The 16801-nt window shown below is 34.4% G+C and overlaps 1 protein-coding gene across 1 annotated transcript in view; it reads right to left on the bottom strand.

Annotated features, from left to right (window-relative positions):
- The window catches only part of VPS13C (vacuolar protein sorting 13 homolog C), a 199444-nt gene that overhangs the window by 16773 nt on the left and 165870 nt on the right, over positions 1 to 16801 (bottom strand). The window contains exons 66-76 of the mRNA XM_047075025.1: positions 12275 to 12416; positions 10355 to 10495; positions 9466 to 9547; positions 8812 to 8881; positions 8115 to 8226; positions 7872 to 7985; positions 5823 to 5962; positions 3808 to 3889; positions 2713 to 2826; positions 1879 to 1954; positions 1143 to 1306 (exon numbers count right to left, since the gene is read on the bottom strand). Of these exons, the coding sequence (XP_046930981.1) occupies positions 1143 to 1306; positions 1879 to 1954; positions 2713 to 2826; positions 3808 to 3889; positions 5823 to 5962; positions 7872 to 7985; positions 8115 to 8226; positions 8812 to 8881; positions 9466 to 9547; positions 10355 to 10495; positions 12275 to 12416 (1237 nt within the window). The remainder of the gene's footprint in view (positions 1 to 1142; positions 1307 to 1878; positions 1955 to 2712; positions 2827 to 3807; positions 3890 to 5822; positions 5963 to 7871; positions 7986 to 8114; positions 8227 to 8811; positions 8882 to 9465; positions 9548 to 10354; positions 10496 to 12274; positions 12417 to 16801) is intronic.

Genomic DNA, 16801 nt, shown 5'->3' with positions numbered 1-16801 from the left:
CACACTAGATATAACTTTTTTTCAAAAAAATGAGGACTTATTTGATAATGTCAACATGTGGCTAAGTGAGCACTACAATTTTTTAAATATTACATAACAGAAAATTTTAAATAAAAGCACCTTGTACAAGTAAAATTCTATAACAGGAAGAATTAGAAAAGCAGGCAAAAAGATCCTACATCTGGCTCTGGCACCAATTTAGCTCTATAACCACGGGCAATTGATTCAATCTCTTTAAGCCTCAGTTTCCATACCAGTAAAATGAATGAGTTGAGCCAAATAATCCCTAAGATCTAATTACAAATTTTAATGAAATAACTTTTTAATTTAGTGGAAGTGTGGAAAACTGAAAATGAAAGGAACTCTGAAGGACAGCAGATAGCCTAAGAAGTAAAGTACTTTATCTTACACAGCACACAACACTATAAATCACTGGTACAAACACGTTACAATTACAAGTTAAAAACAGTAATACGTTTGTACATTCTTAATACTTGTCAAGTAATGGTAGTAAATAAAACCACCTGTATGTTACACAAATGCAAAGAAAGAGAACTGAAGTATACCCACTGTTTAAAAAATCAGATACTTCTGGGAAGAGAGGAGGGTGATCAAACAGAACTTTACAGAGTTACCTTTATTTCCATTATTTATTAAATAATGTTACCTGTATAATTAAGCAATATTCGTAATTACCTGTATAATTTTTAAAGTACAGAAAAGCAGTGAAAAGCAGTCCCTGGTTTACAAAAACTTAACTTATATACTTCCCCTGCCACAAAAATGGTCAACTGATGATGACCTGAACAACTCCCCCTCCCTCTCGTTACCATCATTGACCATATTTCTCTCTGCTTTACTTCCTCCTCTTCCAGAAGAGAGCTAATCTGCCATCATCCTAGAGTTTTGACTTCAGCCCAAGTGCCAAACGAAGTCTGGGATTTGGGGGAAAGATGTGACGGTGGTATCAGCAAAGGAGAGCGCACAAGGAAACAGCAAAACCCATGGTTTTTCACTACTGCTGTTGTGACAGACTTTTACTCACAAGGAATATGCCAAGTTTCAAACAACCAGCTTCGAGTACATATTCTAAAGTGTATACAGAAGTTCAGGACTTCTTGAAGACTCAGTATGAGACTTACACGCAGGAAGCCCTTTCCTCCTCTGGCCAGGCTGTCTCCAAAATCTTTAGGCTGTCGACCCATCTCTTCTCTTCTTTTCTGCTGATATTCCTTGTCCATTGTAATTGCTGCCAAACCTTTCCCAACAGAACCAGTGATGCGAGATACAACTCCTGCTGCACCACCTATCAAAAGACCCGGAGAAGTAAGTCACATTGCTTCTTTACAGAGCAGCTACCCCCAAAATCAAGAGCACACTGTATACACTGTACGTTAGCCAACTTGACAACAAATTATATTAAAATAAATAAATAAATGAACAAACAAACAGCATTACCACAATACACAGCACACCTCTGCTTTAAACAGGTGCATCAAATTCTGTCTCAAATACAAACACACAGAAATGTATTTTTTATCATTTCCTGCTCATTAAGAAAAGGAATCAAACTATTTAAAGTATACTGATTCTCCAGAATTTTTCTGTAAACCTAAAACTGTTCTAAAAGATACATTATTGTTTCTCTTCAAAAAAGTACACTGAATCAACACTACAAAGACATATAAACAAACCCAGGAAGTCTACGGTTAAACTGTTTTCCATTCAAGAATAAGGGAACACATCTTTTAAGCAGAATTATTAGAAAACTGTTCCCTCTTTTATTAAATATAATCATTTGTTTTTATAGACAATGAATATTAGAATAACTATTATAAAAAATACATATATTTACATACACAACTATGTGATACATACCTACAGTGTGTCCAAAGAGACTTCTGACTCCAATCACTAATCCCTCAGCAAATTCTTCAGGGCCTTGAACAGCACCCTGGCCAAAAAATAAATAAATGAACAGTTTGCTATTTAAAATTTAAATAAGCTCAAGACTTGTGATCTAGTATTTCAGGGTTTCCATGAAGATACAGAATCTGGAAAGACCCATAAACACTGTGATGTCACAGTTTTCCCCCTCTAACGCAAATACTGACAGCACACCTACTGGGTACGAAGACACCTCCAGCCCACATGGTTTCAGTCAACTCTTCTGAGATAACAAAAACCAAACAAATAAATCATTTGCTTCAATCACAATCTGAAGTTACCAGCTGCATTGGTAGCAAGACTAAGAGCCCACAGTTTTGATTCTTTTGTTTTCCCATGTATTCTCTCTGCTTTGTCCTGCTAAAACTCTTACTACTTTGGGCTCCTGGGTCCCTTAAATGGAGGTGAATAGGTTAGAGGAAAGCTTGAATACAAAACAAAGTGGGCTTTTCATAGCTCATGAGTCTTTCCATAGTGGCGAAACAGCCCTGAAATGGTGTGAACCTATCTAGCATTCTTCCTTGCAACTACATGAAATCTTGGAAGATGTGGGCACATTTTAATGCCTAGACATCAGAAGCACTGAATTAATTCTGAAACAACCTTTTAATGTCATCTCAAGTAATTTGAAGTAAAAATATGACATTAACGTATTTTTGTTATTTGAATATGATTCAGTTCCCAGATACAATTAAAATACAAATTATCTGTCATAAAGAACAGAGTATCATTTTCTGTACCTATACTTAAATATAAGATCAATACCTGGAAGGGTTCATAGAATAAAGCTTCAACTCCTTCAGACAGGCCTCTAATTAATCCAAATGGGTTTCCAAGCACATCTAAGCCCAATACAAGGACATACATCTGTTTCAAGAACTAAAGGAAAAAAAGATAAATTAAGTCCTTTACTACTGGTGTAAGAAAGAGTATCATGATGCCTTGGGAAAAAAGGAGAGTGCTACCTAAATTAGGTTGTTAAAGGAAAGCTATGCAGAATAACCACCACTATATCCATTAACCGATCTTTCGCTATGTGCCAGGCATTATGCTGGTACTTTACAACTGCTTTCAATTTGGATAGATTGGCTTAAGGCAGTCTGCCAGTTAGCAGCTATGTAACCTTGGACAAGTCAATTAGTCTCTATAGGCCTCAGTTTTCTCATCTAAAAAAATGGAAGGAGGATGACACTGACCTTGCATGGCTGAGCATGCATATTAAATAATAATTCAAAAATACTTATTTTTAATATGTTAGTATCACTGTTACTATGAAACTAGATTGGGAAATAATTAATAATCAAAAGAAAAAACAAATTAAAGTATATCCTTATTTGAATAGGTAATAACCATAATGTCTATATACACCGTAGGAGAAAAGACGTTCTAGCAGAGGGAGGAAAGGGGAACTTCACCCCAGAATTCAATAGCACAGCAATGGTATCCCACTACCATGAAACAACAATTGCCCCTGCACCCAATTCAAACCATGGAATAACTGAGGCATGGAAAAGTGCCTGGCTTAGAATTCCTCTCCCATTTCTACTAGACTATGCTTAGAAACTTTAGACATTTATAAAATAAGTGAGATGTCTCCTACATCGGTATTCCTTCCCAAAGTGGTAAATGTATAATTGCAAAGGGAAAAAAGGCACTACAGGAAACTTTTAAAAACTTTTATCTAGAGGGGAAAGAGCTAAAGAAATAAAAACTAGTCATTCAAGAAAACTACTAAGAAATAAAACTACAAATTGAGGTAAATTAGATAAACAATGTTGCACACTGTGCAATCATATACAAATGTTTTGTTTGATATTTTATGAAGCATATTCTTTGTGAGCTACTATGATAGGAAATTACCTGTTCACTGTAATGTCTAACAACACTCCACATGAGCTGATCTCTCTTGTAAAACTGATACCGTATTTCATAATAAGCAAGTCTGGAAGGAGAAAGAAAGATTCAAAGGCATGATCATTACACTGGGAGAGAAAGAGACTTAAAATTTCAGTGGTATGTTAATCGTTGCTAATTGTTTTACAATTCTATTTGTAGATCTGCCACATATAATTTATGTTTGAGATCTTAATATTATGGTAACAAAATTACTATAAAATTAGTACATAAAGAGTAAAAAGATTGAAAAACTCAACCATAATCCCATTACACAGGGAATTTTTTAGGGTTTTTTTTTCTTTTCATTTCCCACTTTGAATTCTTTCTTTTCTATACAATTCAAAAATATTTAAAACAGTTTGTATGCATTTTTACACTCAATATTGTGAATAAGGATCTCTCTATGTTATTCAAAAATTCTATGTAACCATTTTTTTTTTTAATTTTTTTTAATTTTTTTTTTTTTTTAAATTTTTTTTTTCAACGTTTTTTATTTATTTTTGGGACAGAGAGAGACAGAGCATGAACGGGGGAGGGGCAGAGAGAGAGGGAGACACAGAATCGGAAACAGGCTCCAGGCTCTGAGCCGTCAGCCCAGAGCCTGACGCGGGGCTCGAACTCACGGATCGCGAGATCGTGACCTGGCTGAAGTCGGACGCTTAACCGACTGCGCCACCCAGGCGCCCCTATGTAACCATTTTTAATGGATGCATAGCATTCCATCATGTGGAAATGTCATAAGAAAACAATTTTACCATAGTCAGACATTTCCAAATCTTGACCATAATAATTAGCGCTGCCATATGTAAATTTTGAATATAAGTCTTTAGTTGCATTTCAAGATTATTATTTTTTTGGACTGAATTCCCAATAAAAGAATTACTGAATGATAAACTACAAAAACATTTGAGGCTTTGAGACACATATATATATGTGTATGTGTGTGTGTGTATACATAGATCTTTCCACTCCTACAAATAGTTAAAAAAAAAAGTGCCCATTTGTTAGACTCAGCCCTTTTTCGTACTAGAATTACTCATATTTAAAAATCTTTGATAATTTACTTGAATTTGCATACATTATTTGCTATATGATAAAGCTGAACATTTCAAATATTTATCAGCCACTGTATCTTGCCTCTTGCAAATTATCTTATTGTCCTTTGGTGATTATGGCACTGGAATCTTTAGGTTTGTCTTATCAATGTTTGATATTAAGACTATTAATCCTCTCCTTGTCATATTTGTCCTTCTATTTTCCCAGTTCATTTTCTAACTGTTTTCACTGATTCTGTTGTATTTACTTTCTATGTAGTCAAATCTATCTTGTATTTTCTACTGTGGGTTTTTCCATTGCTTCTAAACTGAGAACACTTTCTTTACTTAAGAGATTTGACAACAATTAACCTCATTGTTTTCCTCAGTCTTTCTCATTTGAATTTTATATTTAATCCTTCCATTCCTATGGAACTTGATAGTGTACAAGTATGGTGGAAATGGTATAAATGGATTTTTTTTTCCTCCAAGGTAACTACTTGTTCCAATACTGTTGCTGAATATTCAGTTCAATAAACATTCACTGAATTTATATGTGTCTAGCACACATAAATATTCTCAGATTAAATGTGGCATTATTATCTATACCTTTCCATATGATTATACTGAAATCTCATCATACTGCTACATATTTCTAAATATAAGTCTGTTCTAAAATGTGGTCAATTTATAACCTTCTAGTCAATTCCATTTTTAATCTACATTGATGATTATCAACATATGAATAACTGAAGAAAATATAATACTTTTTATGAGTAAAATAAGCATATCTAAAAAGCATAATTAGAAAGAGGCCAAACTTTTCAAGTATAATGAGAATTACCATTTTTCTAAGCTAACACTGTAGCCCAAATGGGAAGAATTAATATCCATAAAATAACCTTGGTACAAAACCCTCCCCATCTACTTGAACATAAATCTTACTTGAATATTAAGTCATCCACATCAGTCAAAGTAGCACCTATGCTTTTCAACAGCAGATTGACAGAATGAATTGCAATCATTTCCTGTTTTTCTTTATCTGACTCTCCACTTCCACTACCCAAGGATAGACTCAAATGCAACTAAAAGAAAAATAATGTTCAATAAATACAAGCTAAAAACAACCAAAAAATTTATATACATAGGAACCAAATCTTTCAGATACAAACAGATGTTGTATATTTCAGTCCTAAAGAAAGCTATTATTTGTTACTCTACACACAACACAGGGTAACTCACTAATATCTGATTTTCATATTTGCTTTTTGATAAAAGACAAAGCAGTCTGTTCCAAAAACAGAGCTATAATTTCATCCAAAGTGTATACATACCATGGTGTTTATATGGAGGGGGCTCAAAACACTTCACAAAAACAGTATAATCATGTCAAGAAGAGAAACAAGTGGCACACAAGTAGTCTATCAGTCAAAATAACAAATAATCATTTATTTTCATCCAACTAAAGTAAATAATTTATGGCAATAATTAACAATAACAATTATAATTATACAATAAGTAACAACAACATGACAATTACAGCAACAAACTGTTAAATAAATTTTTAAAAGAGTTAAGTGTTTCAGCTTCCACAGACTCCTTTAACTTAAACATGAGATCTTCACCTTACCATTTAATTTAGTTGTTTCTACTTTGGGCTATCGTCATTACTGCAACAGTGGCAAAGACACAGGCAGAAGGTACTTTTATCTGTACAAATAAAGCAGATGACTCTCCTTTCTGATTCTGCATTTTACCCAACCAATGTGTAGCTCAACAGAAGAGACTTGGGGTAAAACCAGAAAAGCCTGCGTGCTGTTTTTTTTTGGTTTGTTTTTGTATTTTTGTTTGTTCGATGTCAGAGCATGTGGAGATCCGTGAAAGGTAAGCTTAGGTGGACAGAGTTCCAGCCTTTCCCTTAAGGCAAAGTCACCATGGAATGAGAAAATAACTACTGTTTATGATCTTAATTATTCCATTTCATGACACAATTTCCAAAGTGCATAAAATCATGAATTGGTAATTAACAATCTTTAATACTACCCTAAGATTATAACCCATGAAGTCATTTTATACCTTCCAGAACAACTTTGATAGGAGGCATTCAGTAAATATTTGTGGAAGGTATTATTCAATCTCATACATGATTTTCGCTTAATAATGGAAAAGAAACTGTGTTTAACCTACCACATAAAACAATATCAATTTTAAACTCAACACTATAAATAGGTCTAATATTACCAACCTAGTATATTAGTTTAAAATAATAATTCAATTCCATTTTATAAATTAATTTATTTAGCTGAATGGATTGGTGGATGCAACTGAAAATAATGCTCTGTAAGTAGTTTGGGGGAATGTAAAGGATCATCAATATTTTAAAGAGTTACTTAATTGTAGATATGGCCCATTACACAAGTTTAGAGCGTTATGGTTGATAGCATTTGCGAATTTACTAAGCATTCACCTCTTCCTATAAAACCTAAAAAGAACAACAGAAAGAAAAAGGAAAATGGGTTCATAAAGTACAAAATCAGGCAAGTGAAAGGTATCCAATTTTCCACTCCCTTAGATACAATCAAATTTTGGAAGGGTGAAAAACACCACATCAACAGTATAATACCTACTTCAGCGTTTTCACATTCTGGTTAGGGCGCCCATTATAGCTTTCTGTTTAGACCGTGAGAATAGTTACAAAGTGCAACCAAAACATTAAATGTTGTGAGCACTTCTTCGCTTAATTAAGAAATGCTTTTGTCAGCTCCTTCCCTGAATAAAGGGGTTATTAATTCAAGACTAGAGAACATGCTCTGATGGTTTCTCTGTGGGAATTATGGTTGTACATATGTTACAGAAAATTGTCATAATTATTTCAATTAATCAACTAAAATTCCCACCAAATATTTGATACAAGTTATAACCCACATTTTGTATGCAGACCCCTAAAAAATTGTACAATTCTGCCTAACTTGCAAAATAATAATTACTACAAACCTTAACAGGAGAAATATGGAAATGTTCAAAGAAACTAAGAACTGACATATCAGTCACTGAAGTCTCCATTAATTCTGTGTTGAGAGCATCAGTATCTTGCTGGATTAACTTCGTCTGAAAAAAAAAAATAAGACAAGAATGTCTATTTTATTTTTTTTCTCTAAGTAGTTGATGGCTAATTTAGTTAATTAATTAGTTAATTTAATTTAGTTTATAATTTTCCCAAGAAGTAAAAATTTTTACCCGTTTTCTTTCAGCTTCTGGGTCAGTTGTTGGGGTAAACAGTGCAATAATAGCTCCTAGAAACCCCTGATCAACTTTCAAGGCCATTTCCTGAATGAGGACCATAAAATACCTACAGAAAAATTTTTTTTAAAGAATGAAAAAGGGTTTCTATCAAACCTTGTAATTATCAGTGTTAAAACTTTGATTTTTGCATCAAGTCCCAATAAGATCTTACTCCTTCATCTCTTCAAATGTGTTAAGAAGATGAAAGTATCCTTAAACTGAAATTGTTTTTTTCATTAGAGTGAAGTTTTCACTAGAGGAAATACTTGTATTAATACACAGCATTTAAATACCCAAATCCCATATTCATCATATTACGAGACAAATACAATTAGATGGTATAGCATGTATTACTCCATTTTTAAAGTCCACAGCAATTGCTCTAAACACTTCGCAAATATATATGTCATTTATGTCACTGGCTATTTTATACTGTAATTGGAGTTACAAACAGGAAAAGGTGATTAAGGAATTTTACACTTTAAAATTATAGAGGGGCTATATTTACTTGAAAATACTTGACCAAAGATGGACTGATATGCTCAGGTGGAAAATAATTTTTATATGGAAGTCATCCTCACAAGAGTGGAATTTATTTTCAAAGGAGATTCTCATTTTAAATTCCTTTATATAAACACAGGTATCTACTTACTTGAACTGTAATACTTTACTGTACTCATTAAATCTTGTGATGACACTCACATCAATGAAAGGTTTGGGCTCTAAAAGGAAGAAAGACAACAAGAAAAAAACAGTCAAGCTTTATACTGGATCAAAAACAAAGTCAGCCGGGGGGTGTGGGGGTCCTGGGTGACTCAGTTAAGCATCCAACTTTGGCTCAGGTCATGATCTTGTGGTTCAGAAGTTTGGGCCCCACAACGGCTTTGGGCTGACAGCTCAGAGCTTGGAGCTTGCCTTGAGTTCTGTGTGTCCCTATCTCTCTGCCCCTCCCCAGCTTGTGCTCTGTCTCTGTCTCTCTCTCAAAAATAAATAAACATTTAAAAAAAAAATTTTAAGGGGCGCCTGGGTGGCTCAGTCGGTTAAGTGTCCCACCTTCGGCTCAGGTCATGATCTCACAGTTTATGAGTTTGAACCCACATTGGGCTCTGTGCTGACAGCTCAGACCCTGGAGCCTGCTTTGGAATCTGTGTCTCCCTCTCTCTGCCCATGCCCTGCTCATGCTCTGTCTCTCTCTCTCTCTCAAAAATAAACATTAAAAAAATTTTTTTTAATTTATAAAAAGACTATTTAACTTTAAAAATAAACTGTCTCCACTTCTTTTCTTTTCTTTTTTTTTTTTTTTTACCTGAATCCAAAGCAATAGATTTTGGAGGGGCCACGGGATGAAACACAACAGGAAACATTGTACCTGGTAACTGACTATCAACCTAAAAAAAAAAAGAAGAAAAAGAAGAAGAAAGAAAACTCAGCAAGATTTGAAATAATGTAAACTTTTAGTTTTTGAGATAATATTATAGAAGATGCTGCTAATTTCATCACAATTAAGTGTCTGCATTGTGTATGTGGTGCTATTAGAAGTTTTACTTTATCTAAAATTCTTACATATCTCAGCAATGGCAACCTTTTACATAAAGGAATATGTAATACCCTCCTAACTACATTAACACTGTGCAGCATACACACTATTAATCAAAATGTTTGTGCCTATGGATCATGTGAGATTTCAATAGCTTATAATTTAAATAAAATGTAACTGGAGACTAAATACGAAATTAGATAGGTAGAAAGAAGAAAAAAAATTAAAATGTCCTAAATCATATTTAGGAGTTAAAAGGAAGAGAGTGAGAAGGGCAAGAAGGGAGCAAGCCAGCAAGAAGACAAAAGCATTCTCCAATAAAGCCCAGCTCAGCCCTGTGTAGACTGACAAAAGAAAATCTAATTTGGGGGTCCCATGACAAAATCAGAGGAATATTTAAAAAATAACAATTTCAGTGCAAGAAAACACTCTTGCAGGCTAACTGATGAAATTAAATGGTCTCAATAGTCACAATGTCTTTGGACTTGGATGCTAAGTATAGAGAATCCACAGAATACGTGGGAGAAGGGAAATAAAGATGCAAACAGAAAGCAAAATACTATTTACAACGTATGCTAGAGCCTTACAGAAAAAACTTTATCCCCAAGTTTCCCAAAGTGATTAGATGTATTTATTCAATCGATAATAACAATGTTACCTGAAGCCAATACAACCTGGCCCTTAAACTTCTCTGGTGAGGAGACTGCTTAAATTCAATCTGAATCCCTGATAAAAAATCTCGCTTTATTGGGCACTGAACAGGGAAGCGCATTTCCATGGGAATTTTATCAAAATTGACCTGGGAAAAAAGCACATATGGGTACGATGAGTTGGTATTAGCAGTGTAGCCCATCTTAAATACCCCTTTACTCACAATCTGAAAGGGAAAAGCATTTTAATGTGTATGTCTCACCAAAAGATCTGCCTTAAGGTCATCTACAGTTGGGATCATTGAAGCAGAATCATTACTTTTCCATCAAAGTTATGAGGAAAACAAGAAAACAACTGGGAAATTTTTCAATTACTTAAACTGCAGCTGAAGGAAATAAACCATGCTTTATATTGTTTAAAAACCTCAATAGGAGGGGTGCCTGGGTGGCTCAGTCAGTTACGCGTCTGACTTCGGCTCAGGTCATGATCTCAGTTTGTGGTTCAAGCCCTGCGTCGGGCTCTGTGCTGACAGCTCAGAGCCTGGAGCCTGCTTCAGATTCTGTGCCTCCCTCTCTGCCCCTCCCCTGCTCATGCTCTGTCTCAAAAATAAAAAAAAATAACATTTAAAAAAAAATTTTTTTTTATTTTTTTTTTAATTTTTTTTTTTAATTTTTTTTTTCAACGTTTTTATTTATTTTTGGGACAGAGAGAGACAGAGCATGAACGGGGGAGGGGCAGAGAGAGAGGGAGACACAGAATCGGAAACAGGCTCCAGGCTCTGAGCCATCAGCCCAGAGCCTGACGCGGGGCTCGAACTCACGGACCGCGAGATCGTGACCTGGCTGAAGTCAGACGCTTAACCGACTGCGCCACCCAGGCGCCCCAAAAAAAAAAAATTTTTTTAACGTTTATTTATTTTTGAGACAGAGAGCATGAACAGGGGAGGGTCAGAGAGAGGGAGACACAGAATCTGAAACAGGCTCCAGGCTCTGAGCTGTCAGCACAGAGCCCGACATGGGGCTCGAACTCACGGACCGCAAAATCATGACCTGAGCCGAAGTCGGCTGCTTAACCGACTGAGCCATCCAGGTACCCCCCAAAAAAATAACATTTAAAAAATTAAAAAAAAAAATTTTTTAAAAGAATTAAAAAATACAAAATAAAAACCTCAATAGTAATGAATAAAGGTAACTCTTAAATTTTGTTTTAGCAAAGTTAAACAATGAATAGTTAATAGCTTATTTAGGTCTGCCAATTTGTTTTCATTTGAGCATGGCCAACATTTATGGGGATGAGAGTAGGGGTGGGGAGCGTATCTGATAGCCAATGCAAACCCAACCATTAGATATCAAAGACAAAGAGTAACCAAAACTGTGGGACTGAACCACAGCAAATGAGAAATGGCAGTCAAGCTTCTTGGAGCAAAAGTGGCCTTCAGCTGCAATACTGGCCTGCACAGAGTACACCTGCATTCATGATGTCCACCCATGTCCAACAATCTTTTACATTAATGAATCTAACTGAATAGATTTTCCATAGGTTTTTCACTACTGAAATATATAATTTTGCACAGACTTTATTTACCAATTATACTAGTATCATTAAAGATGCACCAAGAAGTTCCAATATGCAATATTAATTTCTGCATAATCTTACTGAAAACAAGTTCCATGAAACTATCTTGTGAACAGAAGAAACTATAAAAATACAGGAGAGAAACATATTTAAATGTTTTATAGTATATGATTTAATAATGTATTTTAATTTAAAATGTACTCATATTAGTCATGCCAATCCTATTAATAAATGAGTTTATTTACTAATCAATAGTTTCTGTACACATTTTACTTGGACAGTAAATTCTCCTTTCTTACTATCCACCAACAAAATACATATATAAAAAAAAACAAAAAAATTTTTGGTATACCTCAAAATTATTATCTAGTTTAATCCATCCATGGTCTCTGGATACTTGGTATTTTTTATACGACTGTTCCAGCAACATTATCTGCTTTTGACTAAAAGGCTTCCATTTCTGTTTTGGTTTCATCTCCCAAACAACACCAGAACTAAAACAATTCACAAAGAAAATTAAATTAGGAGTACATATTAGATTTGCTAGAATTGTTATTCAACTTTAAATTATTGCAACTATCAATCTCCAATGAAAATTATATTTATGCAAGAGATTTTTTTTAAACACCAAAATATACCTGTGGTAGAAAAGTACATGAGGAAAATGGGTAGGGGAAAAAGTTATTCTATCATACACTGACATCAATCAATCAAAGGACTCACAAACTTTTTTGATAAGGAGCCATATAGTAAATATTTTAGGCTTTGTGGCTGAGATAAAATTGAGGTTATTATTTAAGTGCTCAGATAACAAGAGAGAGAAAAAAAACTTCCACAAATTTTTCTAATTGATGAAATTCAAATATAAAAACAATTGGGTATACATTTTAAAAACACAAGTTTATTAATGAGAAAAAAGATTTTTAAATTTTTTATTACGTGTTTTTCATTAAAGTATAATTGCCATAAAACATATTAATTGAAATAAAACATAAAAAAATAATTTAATATTTGAGTATATTGTAAAATGATCATCACAATAAATCTAGTTACTATCTGTCACCATACGTACTTGCAAAAAAATTTTTTTTTACGGTTGTTTCTCAGGGGTGACAACTTAATGCTTCACTTAATTAGGGCTCAAAGTGAGTATTCATAGAGGCTAATTCTTTAGTCACTTCAAACTCAGCACTGGCTACTTGACTGTACAGTAACAGCAGTATTAGAAGTATCTAGTGACTCAAGAGCCAAAGAAAACGAGTCAAAATCATTTGTCTTATTTTTAGTTGACTACTGATGTTGTTGTAAAAGTCCTTAGTTGTTCAAGCAACTGTTCTCCCAAAATGACTAATGGTCCTAAGCTTATTTACTCTGGACACATTTCTTCAGGGTTACATTCAGATAATTTAATTAACTTACCACTAATAAAAGGCATTCCTTGCATGGCTAACAAATGAGTCATTCAGAAACTAACTTTGTTGCACCCTCATTTTTGGTTTTTTATTTTTGTGAAGAAATTATGCTAAGAGATAAATCAGTCAGAGAAAGACAAAAACCAAATGATTTGACTCATCTGTGGAGTTTAAGAAACAAAACAGATGAATGTGGGGGAAGGGGAAAGAAAAGAGAGGGAAGCAAATCTTAAGAGACTCTTAAGGAGAGAGAACAAACTGAGGGCTGCTGGAAGGAGGTGGGTAGAGGGATGGGCTAGATGGGTGATGGGTATTAAGAAGGGCACTTGTAATGAGCACTGGGGGCTATATGTAAGTGATGAATCACTAAATTCTACTCCTGAAACCAATATTATACTGTATGTTAACTAACTAGAATTTAAATAAAAACTTGAAATCAAAAATACATACATACACACATACATACACATATACATAAATGAAATTTTGCTGTGATGAGATATTTTGTCTTAAATTTTCTAATCTTACTGGCCATTCCTTTCCTGTGAGGTAGGCATATTGTGATATGTGCTTATTTGGAAATGTCAATATATCGCATATTCTTTTAGCACAGGTATAGGCTCATTACATAATAAAATAATGCTTTGCCATTTCATTCAATAACTCTGCCCTGTAAGAGAGACATTCAAAGTCCACTTTTCTCTACTTCTTTTGACATGGTGAGCATGCATTAGTAATAAAAAATAAGTAAAAGTTGCAGTATAGCTATACGTGTGGCACTCATACACTCTCAAGTTATTTGTCCTTTGTTATGTGCTAAGCAGTAGCACAAAAGCAGCCACAGACATGTAAAAGAATAAGCCAGGCTGCGTTCTAATAAACTTTACTTAGGGGCAACAAACTTTGAATTTCATATCATTTTCATTGTGTTACAAAATACTATTTTCCTTTCAAATTTTTCTAACCTAAATTGTAAAAAATTCTTGACCAAGGTCTGTAAAAAAAAAATAAATAAATAAAAATAAAAACAAGCCACCAGCTAGATTTGGCTGATAGGCCATACTTGGTTGATCCCTGATTACAGAATTTTGCATAATGATAAAATAAAGCCCCATATTATTTCAGCTTACATAGCTTGTTGGTATTAATCAATGATACCGTTAACAATGTCCTCACTGTATCATGTATTAGAGAACACCAGTCGATGAAGGTAATGAATAAAGTATCTACTATAAATTATATAAATCCAACACTGATTCATTATAAAAACTCTTCAACAAATTAGGAAGAGAGGAGAACTTCCTCAACTTGATAAGGAACATCAACAAAAAACCTACAGTTAACATCATACTTAATGGTGAGAAACTAGATGCTTTCTTGCCAAGATCAGAAACAAATCAACTCCTTCCTATTCAACACTGGGAAATCCTAGATAATGCAATTAAGTCAAGAAAATAAAAGGTACACAGATTAAGAAAGATGGTGAAACAAAGCTGCCTTTGTTCTCAGATGACATGTCTATGTAGAAAATCCCAAAGATGCAACCAAAAAATTCCTGCAACTAATGTTTCAAGATACAGAGTTAATATACAAAAGTCAATTGTTTTCCTATATACTTGCAATGAATAATTGAAATTTGAAATTAAAAACACAATAACCTTTACAATGGCAACAAAGAAATGAAACACTTAGATATAAACAGAATATAACAAATTTGTGCGAAGTCTGTAGACTCATGTATGAGGAAGACAACAAAAGTTTGATGAAAGAGGCTGAAGATCTGAATAAATAAAAGGATCTCTGTACATGGATATGAAGATTCAATAATGTCAAGACATCAGTTCTTTCCATGTTGATCTATAAATGCAATCCCAACCAGTGTCCCAGCTAACTGAGAAACTAATTCTAAAGTTTATAGGGAAAGGCAAAAGACTCAGAACAGCCAATACAGTATAGAAGAAGAAAAAAGCTGGAGGATGGAGACTACATGACCTCAAGATTACCACAAAACTACAGACCTCAAGACAGTGTGGTATGGGTGAAAGAACTGACAAACAGATCAAGAAAACAGACGGTCCAGAAATAGACCCTAACACAGACAGTCGGCTAATTTTTGAAAAGGAGCAAAAAACAATTCAATGGAAAAAGGACAATCTTTTCAACAGTGACAGAACTGGATATCCACATGTGAAAGAAGAAAGAAAGAAAGAAAGAAAGAAAGAAAGAAAGAAAGAAAGAAAGAAAGAAAGAAAGAAAAGAAAGAAATCTAGCCACAGAGCTTACACATTTCACAAAAACTAACTGAAAATGTATACAAACCTAAACATCAAACACAAAACTATAAAATCCAGAAAATAACATAGGAGAAAATGTAAGTAACTTTGCACTTGGTGATGACTTTTAAGATACAACACCGAAAGTGCAACTCATGAACCAAAGAATTCATGTTGGATCTCCTTCTTATGAAAGACAGTGTTAAAAGAATGAAAAGACAGGCAGAAACTGGAAGAAAATATCTGCAAAACACGTATATGATAAAAGGCTGGCATCTAAAATATACGAGGAACTCTTAAAATTCAATGGTAAGGCCATGAAAAATTACAAAATGGGAAAAAGACCCGAATTTCAACACAGAAGATATTCTGATGGCAAATAAGCATTTGAAAATGCTCAACAGCATACGTAATTAGCAAACTGCAAATTAAAATAACAATGACATATCACTACATCCTATAAGAATGGCCAAAATCCAGAACACTGACAACAAATACTGGCATGGGTGTGGAACAATGAATGCTCATTCATTCATTCATTCCTGGTGGAAATGCAAAATGGCGCAGCCAGTTTGCAAGACAATTTGGCAACTGCTTACAAAACTAAACTAATCCTACCAAATAATCCAGCAATCACGCTTCTTGATACTTAACCCAAATGACTTAAAAACTTATGTCTACACAAAAAACTACCTGTGAATATTTATAGCAGCTTCATTCATAAATGCCAGAAGTTGGAAGCAACGAAGATGTCTTTCAACAGGTGAATAAACTGTGGTACACCCAAACATGAGATATTATTCAGTGATTTAAAAAAATGAGTTATCGAGGGGCGCCTGGGTGGCCCAGTCGGTTAAGCGTCCGACTTCAGCCAGGTCACGATCTCGCGGTCCGTGAGTTCGAGCCCCGCGTCGGGCTCTGGGCTGATGGCTCAGAGCCTGGAGCCTGTTTCCGATTCTGTGTCTCCCTCTCTCTCTGCCCCTCCCCCGTTCATACTCTGTCTCTCTCTGTCCCAAAAATAAATAAACGTTAAAAAAATGAGTTATCGAGCCACAAAAAGACATGAAGAAACCTAAAAAAAAAATGTCGCTAAGTGAAAGAGGCCTATCTGAAAAGCCTACATAACCGTATGATTCCAGTGATAATGACATTCTGGAAGAGGCAAAAACTTCAGAGACAGTAAAAAAGACCAGT

This window comes from Lynx rufus, unplaced genomic scaffold (assembly GCF_022079265.1).
Source record: "Lynx rufus isolate CCGP_SWC_20201006 ecotype Redwood Valley unplaced genomic scaffold, mLynRuf1.p SCAF_13, whole genome shotgun sequence".
Classification (NCBI taxonomy): domain Eukaryota; kingdom Metazoa; phylum Chordata; class Mammalia; order Carnivora; family Felidae; genus Lynx; species Lynx rufus.
The sequence above is the reverse complement of the archived record's forward strand: the minus strand, read 5'-3'. Positions and strand labels throughout refer to the sequence as shown.